Source organism: Tachysurus vachellii, chromosome 4 (assembly GCF_030014155.1).
Source record: "Tachysurus vachellii isolate PV-2020 chromosome 4, HZAU_Pvac_v1, whole genome shotgun sequence".
Taxonomy (NCBI): domain Eukaryota; kingdom Metazoa; phylum Chordata; class Actinopteri; order Siluriformes; family Bagridae; genus Tachysurus; species Tachysurus vachellii.
In genome coordinates this window covers 521,217-542,500 of record NC_083463.1, presented here as the reverse complement: position 1 = coordinate 542,500, position 21,284 = coordinate 521,217, and the positions used below count along the sequence as shown (strand labels likewise).

Genomic DNA, 21,284 nt, shown 5'->3' with positions numbered 1-21,284 from the left:
TTTAAAGGGAAAATAATATCATGGCTAAAACAGTGTTGTGTTGTGACTGAGGCTAAACCCAACATTGTGTTCACACTAGAAGATGATGAGTCCTTCATGTTCTTGATGAGTTCAGTGTTCCTGATTAGCAAAACAAGTTAAATCTTTTTCAGGAAAATTTAAAGAAGAAATGTGATGATCAAGTTCCTGTTATGTTCTTCATTTGCGTTCATTTATATTTAAAGAGACACCATCTACACCATCCACACCATCTACACATCTACACCATCCACACCATCTATACATCTACACCATCCACACCATCTATATATCTACACCATCCACACATCTATGCCATCAACACTATCAATATATCTACACTATCTACACCATCCACACCATCTATGCCATCCACACATCTACATATATACACCATCCACACCATCTATATATCTACACCATCCACATATCTACACCATACACACATCTACACCATCCACACCAACTACATATCTACACCATCCACACCATCTATATATCTACACTATCCACACCATCCACACCATCTATATATCTACACTACCCACACCATCCACACCATCTAAATATCTACACCAACACATTTACACCATGCACACCATCTACACATCTACACCATCCACACCATCTATATATCTACACCATCCAAACCATCCACACATCTACACCATCGACACTATCTACACTATCTACACCATCTATGCCATCCACACATCTACATATACACACAATCCACACCATCTATATATCTACATTATCCACACCATTTACACATCTACACCATCTACATATCTACACCATCTACAATATTCACACCATCTATATATCTACACCATCCACACTATCTACACAATCCACACCATCAATATATCTACACTATCTACACCATCCACACCATCTACGCCATCAACACATCTACATATATATACACCATCCCTACCATGTATATATCTACACTATCCACACCATCCACATATCTACACCATCCACACCATCCACACATCAACACCGCCACACATCTACACCATCCACACCATCTATATATCTAAACCATTCACACATCCACACCATCTACATATCTACACCATCTACACCATCCACACATCTACACCATCTACATACACTAGCCACATCATATTGCATCATTCACATCATCTATTTCATCGACATAATCTATCAGAACCATGCTTTTTAGATGTAATGGTGACACCCAGTCTTCTCACCAATGCGGACAGTCTTTGTGGCTTTCTTCAGGTTGTCCAGAATGTCCTGTCCGAGGTTTTTAATCTTATCCAGATCATCCTTCATGGAGTAACTCAGGTCCATCAGATAGTACAAATCTATGGGATAACCCTCAGCTCTCTTAAACTCCACTTTAAATTCCTGTGGCACACCTTTATATAGAAGAGAGCATTTAATGAGGATGAACAATGATAACACATGCAGTCTTCATGTCAGATACAGTTTAATGCAAAGAGCTTTTCTTAAAGGTTTTATGAAAAGCTTTTTGCTTAAAGTTTATGAAGGTCTTATGAAGGTCTTATTTTCAATGCACTGATAAAATGATTGTATAACAATACACCATGAAGTCAAGGTCTTCCTCACCGACTCTGAGTTTGACGTTCAGGCTCTGAGGTTTGAGCTGCACCACATTTGTGAGGTCACTGTTCAGTTCATTTTCTTTCATGATGAAAATATTGGGTTTTGGATCGATCATATTTTCACTCTGGCATGACCTCATCCTCAAGGACTCAGCAGAATCACATCTACGTTCATCTGATTCTCCAGACTTCAGAAAATCCTGCAGAGTGAGAAGTTTGTGAAAAAGTCTGTAGTTCTCCCAGTGGGCGGGGCTAGCAGTGGGCGGGGCTAGACTGGTGCATAAAACCTTAAAACTTTCAAGACTTTACCAGCTGACTGTCTCATATCTTTTTACTCAGCATGACCTCAAAAATATGACATCATTTAAAACAAACACCAAACCAATCGTCTAAATTCAACACTAAATCCACAATTATTACGGTCACTTCTGCCATTATGTTTTAATTTCACGGCTTATAGGAATTTATAGAGGAGCAAAAGATTTATTTAATAAATTATTTTAGCTTCTGCAAAAATCCATTAGAGACTGTAGTTTGGATTTAATAATTAGATTATTATCAGAATTTATTTATTGAATTTGTTATTAAGATAAATATTAATGTGTTCATGTTCATTATATACACATTCTTAAACTCAATTCACAGGAATTCTAGCACTTCTAGTTGTTACTTCCAGGGTTACGGAGATAAATACCACAACCACACCTACATCAGCAAAGTGTTGCTGATTCATCTCATCTCATCAGGTTGATGATGATGGTCACATCAATACTTTAGATTTCAGACGATGGAAAATGACCAGGAAATTCTCTCAAACCTCAAAACTACCACGACACTACCTACCTACCCTTTACAGTATATACACACAAACACACTGTTTACTTCTGATAACATGCTCAAAACTCAAACCAGTCAAATTGCTGTATTTACTTTTATACGTATTTAAATGCATTTAAATCCAACTTTAAATTTGTGTAGCCTGCATGAGGACATTTTCATAAACTGCAAAGAATAATAAATAAATGTATAAACATCAGCTAATTCTGGCACATTTACATTTTGAGTGTAAACAAAAAATGTTGATTGATGTGCATTGTCCCTTTCGAATAAATAAAATAAAAATAAATAAATAAATAAATAAATAAAAATTAAAACATGTATACAGCAAATACATATGGGGTAAATTTAATCGATTCTGAAATCTGATTTCATTATGTCTCTTTGTAACACATTATATTCTATTAGACAATACTGTCTACTCTCAGTGTTATCACACAAAATCTCGTGTTTCACTGTGAATTACTTCACACTGTTTATTACACCAGATGTGATGTCATCACTTCAGGAAACCTACCTTCTGCTTACACCACACACATCCTGGACTCTTCAAACACTCAGAGCATGTAGAGCGTGGCTGACACACTGGAGATGGATCTACCACACACACACACACACACACACACACACACACACACACACACACAAAGAATTCATCCACTGGTCGTATAATAGTATGATATTTAACCCAAACCAAAAGGAAAAACATTTCAGCATAAAGCTCAGTAACAGAGACTGGAGTTGATCTGATGTTGATGTCTGATTATATCTGATTACCTGCTGTACATCTCAGGGGCGCAGTGTAAAGAGCAAAGACAAAGGCTAGAACAAACATCATGACTCCTGGAGCCCTGAAGAACAGCACACAGAACATTTGGTTAATATGAAGCTACAGATCACTGAATTAATCTGTTAGACATCACACAGTGATAGTGTTTACTTCAGGATTGTGGGGAGAAAAACTCGGATTAGACTTTATTTTCTATAGTGACAAGGAGAAACAATCTGCTCATTAACACTCACTTTCGGCTCTTTGAGACGTAACTGTTAAAATCACATCATCATAAGAAGCTTCTTCACTGCATTCGCAGTTATTCAGCTTATCCTTATTCAAATTGTGTGTGTGTATGTGTGTGTGTGTGTGTGTGTGTGTGTTTTGACTGAAGTGATGTATTAATTACTACAAAAATAAAACAGCACTGTCCTGAAACACAAACTAAAATGTAAAGAAACAGAAGTTCCCAGTCGAGAGAAATGTCTCAGTCTCTCACTGTCTGTTCCTGAGAAGTCATGAGCTGTCACAGGTAGTGAGGACCTGGACTTTCTTACACGGTGCCATGCCATTTGGCTGTAGGAGAAAAGATCGGCTATGAGAATGTATTGTCTGTGTCGCGAATGAACAGCGCGATTGTTATTTATTTTTTTAAAATGCTGATATAGCAAACGTGTGTCTTGTTTTGAGTGGCGTAGTGATTGGTGGTGTTTATTAGCGAGTGCTTCCCTTATATATTCAGTTCAGTTCAGTTCACTTTATTTATAAAGCACATTTAAAACAGCCACAGGACTGACCAAAGTGCTGTACAATAACAGGTGTTAATAAATAATAATAATAATAAAAAAAAAAATACATAGAAAAATAAAAAAAAATTATATTAAGACAGGAGAAATAATAAAAAGCGAAATAGAATTGAACAATGCAAAAATACACACTGAAGCACTAAAACAAGCAATAATAGAACAATTAGAAACAGTAAGAAGAGAATGAAAAGGAAAACTATAGAAATGCCGAGGAAAAGAGATACGTTTTTAAAAGGGACTTAAAGAGGGACAGAGAGGGTGATAAGGGAGAGGGTGAGAGGGTCCCATCGAAAAGTCTACTATCACCACATTACATTACATAGTGTAATTGTATTTATCACATATCCCTACTGAGGAGGTTGGAGTCAGAGCACAGGGGCAGCTATTGAAGGTCTTAAGATGTTGAAGGTCTATTGAAGATAAATGGTGACATGTCTGCTCATTTTAGTGTGAACGGGGGGTCCGGCAAGGCTGTCCATTGTCTGGGATACTGTATACCATCTCAATTGAGCCATTGTTGAGTAAACTCAGAACCGAAAGTAACGGTTTGTGTGTTCCAGGGTGTGATAATGCTTTCAAGTTCTCAGCTTACGCCAATGACATTATTGTTCTGATTAGTGGACAGAGAGATGTTAACGCTATGTTGCAAAAGTCAACTGGCAGAAATTGAGGCCTTTTAAGCTGGGGTGGTCACAAGGGGGACCACGTCTGCCACCTGGGTTAACCTGGGCACAAATACCTTGGGGATAAGAGCAGAATGTAAAGAAACAATTTGAAGGGATAATTGAAAAGTTAAAAGGGCGTCTAAACAAAGGGAATTTTCTCCTTCCCAAATTGTCATATAGAGGGCGCATATTACCACGGATTTGAGAAATTTCCCACTTGTGGGATGAATATATATATATAGGTATATCTTATCTTATTAATTATCAATAACCTAATAGCATCAGTCTATTTAGTTGATTTTTTCTAGGATAATTTACACTGGGTGCCACTGGGTGTTTTATAACTACCCAGAGATGAAGGAGGGCAAGGACTGATACGTGTGCAAAGCAGATTAGCAGCTTTTCATATTCAATCTGTTTAAAGATTTCTTTCAAGTTGTATAGACTCAAACTGGAAGGCTGCCACTGCTGTCATCTTGTGGAACTTTGTCATCTTGTGGAACTTTGAGGGGCTGTGACAAGTCATTGTTCTGAATGAATCCACAGAAAACAAACCTCTGATAACTGCCTGCTTTCTATCGCAACATGTTCAAAGTCTGGTCACTTTTCAAGTTACACAGAACTGAGACTGTAACTTCCTTACACTGGCTGCTACAGGAACCACAGGAGCCACTGGTCCTCGGATTGTAACTGGACCTGTCACATCAAGGGACTTTCCCTGGCCTCACACAGTTACTCCACACAGCATATGTGACCACACTCAGAAATATAGTATGACTAGCTGGACCTAATCTTTTAAACATCGAGGCAGTCGCCACTGCAGTTATAATGAAGTCGACTCGAGAGCTGGCCCAGTTATTGATGAAATGGTAAGGTGCTATCATGGGTGAGGACATTACAAGGCTAGAAAAATATGCAGATGGGTTTACACGCCCGGATGAAAGTGACCACTTTCCTGAACTCTTTTTAATGCCCAATTTATTCGTTCATTCATTTTCTACCGATTATCCGAACTACCTTGGGTCACGGGGAGCCTGTGCCTATCTCAGGCGTCATCGGGCATCAAGGCAGGATACACCCTGGACGGAGTGCCAACCCATCGCAGGGCACACACACACACACACTCTCATTCACTCACGCAATCACACACTAGGGACAATTTTCCAGAGATGCCAATCAACCTACCATGCATGTCTTTGGACCGGGGGAGGAAACCGGAGTACCCGGAGGAAACCCCCAAGGCACGGGGAGAACATGCAAACTCCACACACACAAGGTGGAGGCGGGAATCGAACCCCGACCCTGGAGATGTGAGGCCAACGTGCTAACCACTAAGCCACTGTGCCCCCATATGCCCAATTTAGAGGAGTGTAAATGGACTTTTTATGTTATAATAAATTGTTTTGTTTGGTCCAAAGATATCATCTGGTAAAGAAATGTACCAATGTTGTCAAAGATGTGAACAAAAATACTCTAAATGGTAAAATGGACACACTCTGGTGTAGTGTCCTCCATTTAGGGGAGGGCAGTGAACTTTGTCACTATTACCAAAAAACAAAGGTGATTTACAATGGAGAATTTTACATAGTGCAATTGTTGTCAATGCTTTTATCACATAACATATGTTTTAAATCATAACGTTGGTCAACAAAGTCCTTTTTGTTTGCAGAGACTGTTTATCATGCCTTTATGCACTGCTCCAGATAAAAGCCTCTGTTCTCTACATTGGCTGACTCTGTGAGAATCCTCAGACATCTACAGATCTACCGGCTCCAGTTGGACTCTGTGATACTTGTATATTTGTAACCACACCATCTAGTGTCACCCATATGAGGATGGGTTCCCCTTGAGTCTGGTTCCTCTCAAGGTTTCTTCCTTTACCAATCTAAGGGAGTTTTTCCTTGCCACTGCTGCCTGAGCCTCCTCAGACTTGCTCATTGGGGACAAATACATATACACACATACATACATTCATACATGCATACATACATACACACTGTGAACTATATATATCTTGAATTTTTATTATATTAATTCTTTATACTTCTCCTTATGTTTATCTTTTGTTCTATGTTTATGTTCTGTAAAGCTGCTTTGTGACAATGTCCATTGTAAAAAGTGTTATACAAATAAACTTGAATTGAATTGAATTGAATTGAACATTGCAGGCAATGTTTAAATGTTTTAATGAAACCAATTTTAATGAGAACTTTTATTCTTGGGTTTAAATATGTCTGCAGAAGGTGCTGTAAATGTCAACTATTGAATTTCCTGCTTGGTCAAGCAAAGATGGCGATATATGTCAGCAGTAGGTTGAACAGACTTTGGTGACCAGTGTAACAACTGTTTTCTATAATTTTGTTAAATCCAGGATGTTGATCGATATCGATATAAGTTTATGAGTGACCTTGGACACTTTGAGCAAGTAGGGTGCCAAAACAGAGTGTTATGTGAGGTTGTTGATGGAGAGTCGTTCTTTGTACATCCTTTAATATGTTTGATAACAAGGCTTACCTACAAGGCCTTACACGGGTTAGCTCCTCAATATTTGGCTGATCTTTTAATTCCTTATATTCCATCTCGCGACCTTCGTTCTTCTGAAACTGGTCTTTTAACTGTTCCTTTAACTGTTCCCGATGGGAGATTGGGCTTTCTCTTCACTAGCTCCAAAACTGTGGAATTCATTACCAACTGAGAGAAGGCAAGCAACATCTCTTGGCACTTTTAAATCTCTGCTTAAAACTTATTTTTTTAGGGTAGCTTTTAATTTGACTAATTGTAATTTTACATAGTGCTTATTTTATAGTCTATTTCTGTTGCTTTAATTTTAATCTTTATATTATGTGTGTAATTTTTTTGTTTTTATTTTGCTTTTGTAAAGCGCTTTGAGATGTTCTTTTAAAGGCGCTATAAAAAATAAAGGTTATTATAATTATTATTAGTATTATTATTATTATTATATTATAATTGACTGGATTTGTTCTTTTTTTTTTTCAAAAATCAAATCTCTCTCTCTCACACACACACTCTCTCTCTCCCTCTCTCTCTTTCTTACTCTCTCTCTCTCTCTCTCTCTCTCACTCTCTCTTGCTCTCTCTCTCACTCTCTCTCTCTCTCTCCCTCTCTCTCTTTCTTACTCTCTCTCTCTCTCTCGTGCTCTATCTCTCTCTCGCTCTATCTCTCTATCTCTCCCTCTCTCTCTTTCTTACTCTCTCTCTCTCTCTCTCTCTCTCTCTCTCTCTCTCTCTCTCTCTTTCTCTCTCACTCTATCTCTCTCTCTCTCTCTCTCTCTCTCTCTCTCTCTCTCGCTCACTCTCTCTCTCACTCTCTCTCGGTGCTACCTGGCTGCAGAGGATGTGGTTGGGCATCGGAAAGTTTTGTCAGTGCTGTAGTTCTGCCTGTGAACACGATGGAAAATGCAGTCCTGTTGACTCAGAAGGACATTGTACTCAGGGGTTCACTTACCCATGTGCTCTCACTCTTATAACCAAAAAGTATCTCTGTCTAATGTCCCCCCTTTTATTTCCAATGAGTTATTTGAAAGAGAGCTCTCCATTTTCAACAAGCTTGTCTCTCCGATTAAAAAGATGAACATCGGAAGCAAATCAGACCTGGCAAAACATGTCTGCTCATTCAGAAGGTTTACTTACATGATCCTAAATAACAACAGCACTGAATTAGAGCATACGATAACTTTCAAAATAAACAGGTTTGATTACATGATCTACGTGTCAATTGTGTCTATGAGGTGTTTTGGCTGCAGAAGAACCGGACAGCCACGAGCCTCAGACAGCAAAACCCTCCTGTCTGATGTGAGAGATGTACAGTATCTATTCAGGGCAGTAACCGGCCAGATCAGACTGCTCAGCATGACGGAGTATTCAAGGCAGACTCTCTGGTCATGGATGCAGCAAATGACTCTGAAGATGTCTCTATTAGTTCTACGGCAGAGAAACCAGGAACCTCAGAGTCTAAAATCACTGAAAACACAGAGTACCCAGTGATGGGGTGAGTAACAATGGAACCATTGTTCCCACTGCTCAGACTGAGCAGGCTTCACCTGAGCAAAGTGTTGAAACAGAAACTGTAACTGATGTTGAACTGATGATTACTAAAGACTGTAAGAGTGTAACTGAAGATAAAGTAAAACATTTTAACATAAAACACAGACGAAGGGAACCTGAAAAAACTGTACTTAAAACACCCATAAAGAGAAAATCACAGGAAAATGACAAAATGGTAGAAGTCGCAAAAAAAAGCAGAAAATAAGCAGGTTAAAATTTGCTAGTGAGCTGAACAATGAAGAGCCCCCTCCTGATCTCACTGTCTGTATCACGACTAGGGGTAATCGGGTTGGTAATAAGTACAATGAAAATGAGATCAAACAGTTCCTGAAAATCAGAAAAAATATGAAAATGGTACAGATTAACAATAATTTTCCGGACTTGAACAAACTGCCATAAAGCGATTAATCGGTGAAGGGTGCTTTGAGGCTTTAACAACCTTCTAAGTAATGATGATGATGACACGCCACAGTTTTCTTGGTCTTCGTGGACTTCAAGTGTCTTTTCTTGTGCTTATCTTATTTTATATACTCATGCAGGACTTTCACATTACATCTCTAAATGTAAATGGTGCTAGAGACTGCAGAAAGAGAGCTAAACTGTGTATGCTCCAGATTCCCCAGTGGAAATAACAGCTTTCTTAGATTAACTACGTAGCGTTTTAAAAACCTGTGACACAGAATAGTTTATTTGTTGGTGGTGATTTTAGTTGCACTTTAGAAAACAATGACCACAACCATGTAGAGCCGCACATACCTTCTCGAAAAAGACTTCTGCACATGGTTAAAAAACATGAACTAAGTGACATTTGGAGAACTTTTAATAGAACTCAAACACAGAAGAGCTGCACTCATGCTTCTGATGGTGAAACATCACTAGCAAGGTTAGACCAGTTCTATGTTCTCAGTCACCACCTAAATGTCATCAAAAGTTGTGTTATTAGCTCAGTTGGTTTTTTAGACCACAGCTTGGTTTTATGTGTTTCAGTTTTAAATTGTATTAAACCAAAGTGTGCTTACTGGTATTTTAACACTGTTTCACTGAATGACCAGCATTTTACGGATATCTTTTAGTTAGTATTTTTAAGTTAATTCTAAACTTGAATTGTATGTATTCATTTAATTTCATATCTCTCTCAAGCAGAGATTTATAAATCAAACAAAACAGATGTGTGACCTGTACACTTAATGTCACAGGAGAATTGTATAAGTCTATGAAACAACTAGATGATGAGATGACAGAACTTCAGTCATCACAATCAACAGAAGACCAAAACCATACTCAGGCCCTCAGAGTCAAAATAATAAAGCTATGGGACCTCCTTGAGTTTAAAGCACAAGGTTTAAACTCACTCTAAAAGACTGAAGTGTTCTGGAGGAGGTTGTAAATACAGATCAGACTTACTGCATAAGAGGGAGGTCCATTTTTTACAACACCTCGTTAGTTCGAGACTTTTTAGTCTGTCTAAACTATTTGGGCTGAATATGGATTTCATATCCACAGATCAAGAAAAAGATTTCGATCGAGTTGAGCACAACTACCTGTGGAAAACACTTAATGCTTTAGCTCAGGTGGCTTATGTGCTCCGTTTAAGGTGTGTAGGGGTTAAAGGCAGGGCTGATCTCTCTCAGGGATGCTTTACATTTAGCCATTGAACCCTTCCTGAACAGGCTAAGGGATAACTAAAAGGTTTCTCAATCCCTCACTGCCCAAATGCCCAAATCCACACATCAGCTTACACAGACAACACCGTAATACTGGTTTAAAATCAGAGTGATATAGATACATTACACAGTGTGTCCAAAGAATTCGAATTGGTCTCTTCAGCTAAAATCAACTGGTCTTAGAGTGAGGCTGTGTTTGTCGTCCAGTGTGTAGGTGAGATACCTAAACTGAATGGCTTTAAGTATCTAGGCGTGTACCTGAGAAGTGATTCTTTCATACAAAGAAACTGGGAAGGGGTCATAGAAAAAACTGGTCGCCTAGAAAAGTGGAAGTGGATGTTGCCCAAAATCTCTTACAGGGGCGCACACTAATCATCAATAATCTGGTAGCACATCACTGTGGCACAAAGTAACGTATAAACCCTCCTACAGATCTGTTAATAAAAGTTCAGTTAATTTTATTGGACTTATTTTGGGATAAGTTGCACCCAGTGGACAAGGTCTTATACATTTACAGAGCAGAACTGTTGCCTTTCATTTACAGTTTTTACAAACAAAAGTGGCTTAAGTCTTTTTAGTTGCGAAACAGTGACCACTGCGATTTTAAGATCCTTCAAGGACATGAGACTGGACAAAGCACTATGTTTTAATGAACCCAGAATGCACATGAACTAGCACTTTCTCCCCTTTTTGTTGAATGTGTGTTTAACAAAAAAAAAAGTCTGTAACCTAGTGAACCAGAGTTAATGTATTCAATGATAGAGACTTAAAAGCACTATCGCTCTGGATAACAGAGTGTCACATGATGTAAATGTAAAATCAGGAGACTTTTTAAATTGCAAAGTCCCACAGCCAGAGACTCTCATCACTGGCTACTTCAGGAGCCTCTGGTGTACAGGGCACATCTGGACGTCGGGGACACTATCGCGCTGTGAAGAGTATATCTGTCTCTTTTCACGTCTGGTGTCACCAACCTTAAACACCTTGTGGACATCGCTGGTCTTCACCTATGGAGTAGCTGCTCACCTAGATATGAGAGTGTGGTGAGCCAGCTGCTCCAAAAGTGGACTTTGATCATCTCACATGAGGAGAGAGCAATGCTAACAGACTACTGTAGTGGAACTGAAAGCCCAGACTCAGAGGACCCTTTTCCTGAACTTGCACTGTCTGTAGACTGTGAGCAAAAAGACACTGGTCACATTTTGGACTGTAAAAACACTACAAACATGAACTTTTTTAATGTTCTGGGAAAAACAATGTACAAATCATGTGTTAAGGCTTTTAATAAGAGGTCACTCAGAGGGAGAGTGGACACACCATGGCACACTGTCCTCTGTTTGAGTGAGAAGGAGCTTCCAGAGTGGAGGTCAGTCTATAAGCCACCAGTGACAAAAAACCTGGAGATTTACAATGGAGAATTTTACATTGCGCTCAATACTTTTATCTCTGTTGTGTCCCCAGGACAGTCACTCATGTCCTTTCTGCCTCCAAAGAGAGACAATCTTTCTGCCTCTTTTTACCCTTTTGCAGAATATTCTTATTGTTTTCAACAAAGGTTTACACTGAAAGTATTTACAGAAAATTGTATTCACTGAAAATTGGTTTTAAGAACACACACAAAAGATGAGTTTGATGCCAGATTTTAAACTTTGTTCTGGGGCAAAAGTGTATTTACATCAGTAAAAAATTAGGTTGAACAAAATGTCTGTCCCAATGATGTAATGGTCACTACAGCACCAATAAAGTCCAGAATTCTGCTCGAGTTTGTGTTTTATAAAAACAAAGAACTTAAACCTGGTGTTGTAGAGGACTGTGTTGTGTTGTCAGTAAAGAACTGCAATTTGCACAAACTTTATATTTTTTTTAAACTACATCTTTTTAAAAATTATCTTTTTTGACTTTTTTTCTGTAAAAAATAAGTTTTTTCAAATTCTATTCTATTCTCTCTCTCTCTCTCTCTCTCTCTCTCTCTCTCTCTCTCTCTCTCTCTCTCTCAGAGCCAGACTGCAGACATGTTTATAAGGAAGTTGTGTATCACAGTTAAACCACACTTCCTGTGTGACTCTGAACTGGAGCACTGTAACACTGCGGTCAGTGAAACTCTATGAGAACGTTCTCAGTGCACTAGCGAGTCTCTGCCTCCACAATGAACTTCATTTTGCACACAAACTTTACACTTTTAAACTTCTTTCAGTATTTCTACTTTCTATTAGATCAGACATCACTAACCTTCTGGTGTAATAAATGTGCATCTTAATGATTTGTGTTAATTAGGACCTCAACGTTCTGATGATTTAGATCGATACTCAGAAGTTAGTCTGAAGTTAAAGGGCAACAACTGAAATCACTCCATGTAAGAATCAGAAATGGATAATTACATTACTGAAGTAGAACAAAACTGGTACAAAGAAACATTAATTACTTTTATGTGATGTGGAAATAATTAGTGATAATGTTTAAAATACTCAGCATTAATGAATCTAAAAGTGTTAAGTGAGACGTGAGAGTAAGACGTGAATAACCCCATAACCATCCAGACAACTCCTAAAGTTCGTCTAACCAACACTTTTGTCCTAAATGTTCTGTTCTATTTATTTCTCTGAGCTTTTTAGTGCCACTTTTCTGCCCCAGAGACACAATGACAGAACGTCTCTATGTTTAATTAAATCTGCAGTTAAATTCCTGTGATTTTATTTTTCTTTTAAACTTTAAATAACTCACAGCAGTTAAACACAAAACTTTTAACAGTTAAAACAATCAGCATCAGTTCCTTGTTGGTCGAATCCAGAGTCTGAACATTTCTGTGAGAAACGTTAATGGTGTTCAGGGACAAGTTAATCTTTAAAGTCAATGTTTGACTGAATTCACTGAGTTCCACATTCAGATTAATAAAATCACTTTTAAGGTTGCCAGAAGTTTTTTTTTTTTTTTTTTATAATTTTATATAAAAATAAGTAGTATAATTTTTGTCTTTCATAAAATATGATGTTGATATAAATTTCAACAAGATGTAGAAACTGTTCAGGGTCAGAATTCATGCTTCAGAAAATAAAAGCAGCTCCAAAAATAAGTACTGAAGCTTTAATAAAAAAATAACTTTTAGTTAATTAACTGCTTTAAAATATTAATAATCTGAATAATAAAAGTAAACATCATATAATGAATAAGTGAATATTTCAGAGTATTTATATTTAAGAAGATTTAAACAATGTTCATGATAAATGTTTAAAAAAACTTCTCACAAAAAAACCTTCCTGAGACTGGACACCAGTCTGTTTTTATTTTATTATTCTATTTAAATGATCAATTCCCTGTGCAGCATTTTACACAGAAAACAGAAATGATTTCAGCTTTCAGTTTCTTTTTTTTAGAGAATTTACTTCATTAACACGGAATAAACTAAAACGTTAAAATGATGAAAGTGTTTAAAAAAAGAGGATAAAAGATTTAAACTCACCCTGAAGTCCTTATGTCCTGTATGAATGTGAGTCTCTGTTCCTCTTACAGTACAGCTGTGTGTGTGTGTGTGTGTGTTTGTGTGGCTGATTTGAATTGTTTTAAGCTTAGTTGGAGGAGAAGTGAATAGCAGCTTTATCCACACACGCACACACACACACACACACACACACACACACACACACACACACACACACACACACACACACACACACATTTGATTTGATAATTAAAGTGTTCAGTTTTCAGAGTTTGCACTAGTTTCTGTTTCCATTCAGCAATCTCTTCCAACCATCATTCTCACTTACATTTGTTGAGATTTTACACAATCACACACAATCACACACACAATCACACACACACACACACAATCACACACACAATCACACACACACACACACACACACAATCACACACACACACCCACACAATCACACACACAATCACACACACACACAATCAGACACACAATCACACCCACACAATCACACACACAATCACACACACACAATCACACACACAGACACACAGTCACACCCACACAATCACACACACAATCAGACACACACAAACACACACACACCCACACAATCACTCACACACACACAATCAGACACACAAACACACACACACAAACACACACACAATCAGACACACACAAACACACACACAATCACACCCACACAATCACACAAACAATCATACACACACAATCAGACACACACAATCACACCCACACAATCACACACACACAATCACACACACAATCAGACACACACAAACACACACACAATCACACCCACACAATTACATCCACACAAACACACACACACAATCAGACACACACAAACACACACACAATCACACCCACACAATCACACACACAGACACACACAATCACACCTACACAATCACACCCACACAATCACACCCACACAATCACACACACACAATCACACACACACAATCACACACACAATCAGACACACACAGTCACACCCACACAATCACACACACAATCAGACACACACAAACACACACACAATCACACACACACAATCAGACACACAAACACACACACAATCACACACACACAATCACACACAAACACACACACAATCACACACACACACAAACACACACACAATCACATCCACACACACACATACACAATCAGACACACAAACACACACACACAATCACACACACAATCACACACACAATCAGACACACACAATCACACCCACACATTCACACACACACAATCACACACACAGTCACACCCACACAATCACACACAGACACACACAAACACACACACAATCACACACACACACAATCACACACACACAATCAGACACACAAACACATACACACAATCACACCCACACAATCACACACACACAATCACACACACAAACACACACAATTACACCCACACAAACACACACACACAATCTCACACACACAATCACACACACAATCACACACTCAGGTTTAGAGTAAAACATCATCTTAGCCCCTGGTTTAGTTCTGATCTATCAGACTTTATTCGTAAACACACTTTTTGGCTTAGAGCAAAGGCTTCTAATAATATCTCTGGCAATCATACAGGGCTATACGGAATAAATGTACCCAGTCCATTAGACAGTCAAAATCAAGCTATTTCAAGCATACTTTGACTGTTAATGGTTCTGATTCCCGAAAATTTTTTAATACCATCAAAAAAATGGTAAACAAAAATATCTCTCCCCGTTTACCCACTGTAATTAATCACAATGGTGTTGTTATTACTGACAAATCCAAAATGGTTGCTCAAATCAACAAGGAGTACAAGGAGTACTGTGTAGCTGCATTTGTTGATCTGGCAAATGTTTTTGACTCTGTGGACCATGAAATATTACTGGATAGGCTAAGACAGGGGTCGGCAACCTTAAACACTCAAAGAGCCACTTGCAGCTCCGGAGCCACGGGTTGCCAACCCCTGGGCTAGGAGATATTGGATTCTCTGAGAGCTGTCTGGCCTGGTTCAAGAGTTACTGTTCTGATCGTTCACAATCAGTAAAGGTGGAGGGATTTTGGTCAGATCCCCTGCCACTATTTAAAGAGGTCCCACAAGGAAGCATTTTGGGGCCTACACTTTTTAATATATATATTAATGATTCCTGCAGGTGATTCTCATATACATTTATACACAGCTAACTATCATTTATACATTCCATTCTTCCTTGACCATCGCATTGTCTTTACTGCAGGCTATTTTTACTCGTATCCAAAATGCCTTTTCTAATCTTCATCTGGTTTTAAATACAACTAAAACAAAATGCATGGTTTTCTGTAGAAATTTACCACATGTTGAACATCTGCCTAAAATTTTATCTTTGGATGGTTTTGAACTCGATTATGTTGAATGATATAAATACCTTGGTATCTGGCGTCATAGCAAGTTGTCATTTGAAACTCACATAAATGTACTGGTCAGTAAGGTTAAATCTCGCATTGGTTTTCTTTATCGTAACAAATCTTTTACCCATTCTTCTAAACAGCTTTTGGTTAAAATGACTGGTCTGCTTCAAAAACTGTCCTTCATAAACTGGATGTTATTTATCACGCTGCAATCCGCTTTGCGACTGGAGCTTCATTTAACACTCACCATTGCCTCCTGTATTCTTTATTGAATTGATCTTCTCTTCATTCTCGCAGACAAACTCATTGGTTTCTGTTCATTTATAAAACTCTTATCGGTAAAACTCCCTCGTATTTACGGTCCCTTCTTAATGTTAATAATACAGGTCATAATCTTCGCTCTAGCCGATTCATTAATTTCTGCATTCCTAAAGTTCGTACGTCCTTTTGGTCGTTGTTCTTTTCAGTTTTCTGCTGCATATGATTGGAATTATCTTCAGCTGATTCTTAAGCTTCGTTCATTTATATCACTTTCTTCCTTTAAATATTCAATTCAGTCACTAACTCACGATCACTGTACTTGTTTTTAGTTTTTTTGTTTGTTTTTACATGTCATTGTTTATAGCAGTGTTTGTGTATTGTATTAGTTTTTATGGTGCCTCTTGGTCAGGTCGTCATTTTAAATGAGAACTGGTTCTCAACTGACTCACCTGGTTAAATAAAGACAGAAAAAAAAGAAAAAGAAAAAACACGCATACACATAAACAATAAGACACACACACAATCAGACACACACACACAATCACAGACACACAATCACACACACACATTCTCTCTATCTAATAATAAATAAAAATATGAATGAATAATATAATAAACAATGAATGCAGAATGTCAGTTTTTATGGACTTGTGAATGTAATTGATTCAAATCAGAAATCATTTCCTTCATGAAGATTCAAGTCACTTCTCACTTCCTGCTGCAGCTGTGGAACTTTTCTGGGTCAGTAAAACTGTCTACATTCTACATGAGATGAGTGAAGTGAGTGAACGAGTTTCAGACTTTCCTTTATTATATTACTAAAACATGTCAGTGACATGACAGTAGTGCACACACACACACACACACACACACACACACACACACACACACACACACACACACACACACACAGGACAGAATTCAGAAGTGTACAGACAAAGAATATTCAGTCAAAAAGATGAAGAAAGTAGGACAGATGTAAGAAGTGGGTAAACATGCACACACACACACACAGACAAAAGACAAATACACGTGCACACACATGCACACACACGCAACACAAACACATGCACACAGACACACAACACACACACAACACACACAGGCACACACACAGAGGAGAGGAGAGTGTGAGAATCACAATCAGGCTGTGGTATAATATAATATAATATAATATAATATAATATAATATAATATAATATAATATAATATAATATAATATAATATAATAATAATTCAAGATTCAAGAAGCTTTTATTATCATTACAACCATATATAGCTGCTACAGTACACAGTGACATGATACAATGTTTGTCCAGGATCAGGGTGTTACATAAAACAAAGACAAGGCTATAAGGACTTGGATGCCACATAAAGTGCATCTGTACAACCTGGTGTACACAGTGCAGGACAAGACAGAAAGACAGTGCAGGACAAAAGACAGTGCAAACAAAAAATTACAAGACAATACACAAAAGACAATACACAAGAGATAATAGACAGAAACAGTGCCGGCCAGTGTAAATACTGTAAGTTCAACAATATTACGTGTGCAGAAATACTGGAATAAACACAGTGTTATAGCAGCAGTTACCTGAGATAATGTAAAGTGTTGTGCAAAACAGCAAACAACTGAAATGTGAGACAGAATGTGCAAATAGCAAAAAAATAAAAAATATATATAGCGTGCAAAAAAAAAGTATGTAAACAGTTTGATGGATGTATATTAGAAGTGTGTGTATTTGGTGTAGGTCTGTGCAGTCCATACAGGTGATGTGTGTATGTGTGTTGTACTTAGTACAGTTCAGTTATTAAGGAGTCTGATGGCTTGTGGCAAGAAACTGTTACATGGTCTGGTCGTGAGGCCCGAATGCTTTGGTACCTTTTTCCAGATGGCAGTAGGGTGAAGAGTGTGTGTGAGGGGTGAAGAGTGTGTGTGAGGGGTGTGTGGGGTGAAGAGTGTGTGTGAGGGGTGTGTGGGGTGAAGAGTGTGTGGGGTCATCCACAATGCTGTTGGCTTTGCGGATGCAGCATGTGGTGTAAATGTTAGACGTAAGAGCGACTCCAATGATCTTCTCAGCTGTCCTCACTGTCTGCTGCTGGGTTTTGTGATCTGAGATGGTGCAGTTCCCAAACCAGACAGTGATGCAGCTGCTCATGATGCTCTCAATGGTCCCTCTGTAGAACACGGTCAGGATGGGGGGAGGGAAATGTGCCTTTCTCAGCCTTCGTAGGAAGTAGAGACGCTGCTGGTCTTTCTTGGTGATGGATCTCGTGTTGAGTGACCAGGTGAAGTTCTCCGCTAGATGAACACCAAGAAATTTGGTGCTCTTGACGATCTCTACAGATGATCCGTCGATGTTCAGTGGAGAGTGGTCGCTCTGTGCTCTTCTGAAGTCAACAACCATCTCTTTGGTTTTATCAACATTCAGAGACAGGTTGTTGGCTCTACACCAGGTAGTTAGCTGTTGCACCTCCTCTCTGTTTGCTGACTCGTTGTTCTTGCTGATGAGACCCACCACGGTCATGTCATTGGCGAACTTGATAATATGGTCGTGAGTCAGCAGAGTGAACAGCAATGGACTGAGCACGCAGGCCTGAGGGGCTCCAGTGTTCAGTGTGGTGGTGCTGGAGATGCTTTCCCAGGGAAATGAAGTCAGTGAAGACATCCGCTAGCTGTTCTGCGCATTCCCTGAGCAAACCTGCCAGAAATGTTGTCTGGTCCAGCAGCCTTCTGTGGGTTAACTCTGCATAGAGTTCTCCTTACGTCGGCCATGGATAGACAGAGTACCTGGTCATAGTGGGGAGGGATGGTCTTCCTTGCCGTTATGTTGTTCTGCACCTCAAACCAAGCATAGAAGTCGTTCAACGCATCTGGGAGGCATCAGAATCACAGGCAGGTGAGGCTGTCTTGTAGTTCGTGATCGCCTGTATGCCCTGCCACATGCGCCGGGTGTCTCTGCTGTCCTGGAAGTGGCTGTGGATTGTCTTGGCATTTTGCCTCTCTAATGGCTCGGGACAGTTTGGCCCTTGCTGTTCTAAGGGCCGCCCTGTCCCCTGTTCTAAAGGCTAGGTCTCTAGTCCTCAGCAGCACACACACGTTAGCAGTCATCCACGGCTTCTGGTTGGAGCGTGTGGTGATGGTCTTGGAGATGTCACGTCATCAATGCACTTGCAGATGTAGCTGGTCACTGATGATGTGTACTCCTCCAAGTTAGAAGTCATCCTTGGTTGCAGCCTCAATAAAGTTTTTCCAGTCAGTGCACTCAAAGCAGTCCTGAAGAGAAGAGGTGGCTCCTGCTGGCCAGGTTTTCACCTGCTTCAGAACCGGTTTAGAGTCTGAAGAGTGGTCTGTATGCTGGAATTAGCATAACAGAGATGTGGTCTGAGTAGCCGAGGTGGGGGCGGGGCGCCGCATGACAGGGGGCGGATCTCCACATGACAGGAAGCGGGGCTCCGCATGGTACGCGCTGGGAATGTTTGTGTAAACAAGATCCAGCATGTTTTCACCTCTCGTTGCAAAGTCCACATACTGGTGGAATTTAGGGAGCACTGATTTGAGATTTGCATGATTGAAATCCCCAGCGATGATAAACAGTTCGTCAGAGTGAACATTTTGTAGGTCGCTAATAGCCCCGTATAGCTCACATAGCGCCTCTTTAGCATTAGCGCTGGGGGGAATGTAAACTCTGACAATGAAAACTTTGGTAAATTCCCGCGGTAAATAAAATGGCCTGCATCTAACAGTCACAAACTCCACTAGTGATGAACAGTAACTAGACACAAGCACAGAGTTCTTACACCATTCTGTGTTGATGTAAACACACACCACCACCGCGAGTCTTACCGCACAGAGCTGCATTTCTATCGGCTCTAAACGAGGTGACCCATCGAGCTGAATGGTGGCATCCAGAACTCTGTCGCTGAGTCACGTCTCCGTACATAATACAGTATATACACAGTGCTGTGAAAAAGTTTTTTTTTACACATTTGTCAATTGTTTTAATTTCACAAAGATAAACGGAGTAAATACAAAACAATGTAATTAAATACACAAACTCAAAGACACGAAACAGAGAAATTGAAGACAACACAACAAGGATTCTGCACTGCCAAAGGCAACATGGGCGCAATAGATAGGGGAGACAATTGGACATAAGGAACAGGTGAGCAGAAGCAGGATGGCTATGGCGGGGCAGGAACCTGAACACGAAATGGCACACAACACACTGTCGGAGCGCCCCCTAATGTTTCAGCAGGAACTTGTTGGCCCTGACATCCGGTTAAACTTTTATCTCATCATCCACAGAAAGTTTCGACCGCTTTTTTTCTAATAAATGAAATCATCATTTAAAAAATTTATTTTGTATTTCTTTTTGTTATCTTTGTTTAACATTAAAATTTAAACATTTAAAATTTGTTTGATGATCTGAATCTCAATATTTGCACTAATTTGCACTTTACATATTAATTGACTAATATGTAAAAAAAAATCAGGAAGATGCAAATACTTACAGCACATTATATATGAATTGCATTTCAGTGACGTAATAAACGATGACACTGCAGTTAACAATTTAAACTTTCTTAAAACAAACTGGATGTTAATTAAGGTGAGAAAAGTGGAGGAGTCAGATAACCCACATGACTGATATGAGCAATTTAATGTAAAGACTCTGTAGGGTTACAGAACAGAGAGGATGTGATGTCACTCACTCAAAGTCAGTGTTCTCC

The 21,284-nt window shown here is 39.1% G+C and overlaps 1 protein-coding gene across 1 annotated transcript in view; it reads right to left on the bottom strand.

Annotated features, from left to right (window-relative positions):
• Window positions 1-14,024, bottom strand: part of itgb7 (integrin, beta 7) — a 22,212-nt gene extending 8,188 nt beyond the window's left edge. Inside the window, exons 1-5 of the mRNA XM_060867302.1 lie at window positions 13,885-14,024; window positions 3,234-3,307; window positions 2,974-3,053; window positions 1,624-1,819; window positions 1,242-1,412 (exon numbers count right to left, since the gene is read on the bottom strand). Of these exons, the coding sequence (XP_060723285.1) occupies window positions 1,242-1,412; window positions 1,624-1,819; window positions 2,974-3,053; window positions 3,234-3,294 (508 nt within the window). The 5' untranslated portion in view covers window positions 3,295-3,307; window positions 13,885-14,024. The remainder of the gene's footprint in view (window positions 1-1,241; window positions 1,413-1,623; window positions 1,820-2,973; window positions 3,054-3,233; window positions 3,308-13,884) is intronic.
• Between the last annotated feature and the right edge of the window lie 7,260 nt (window positions 14,025-21,284).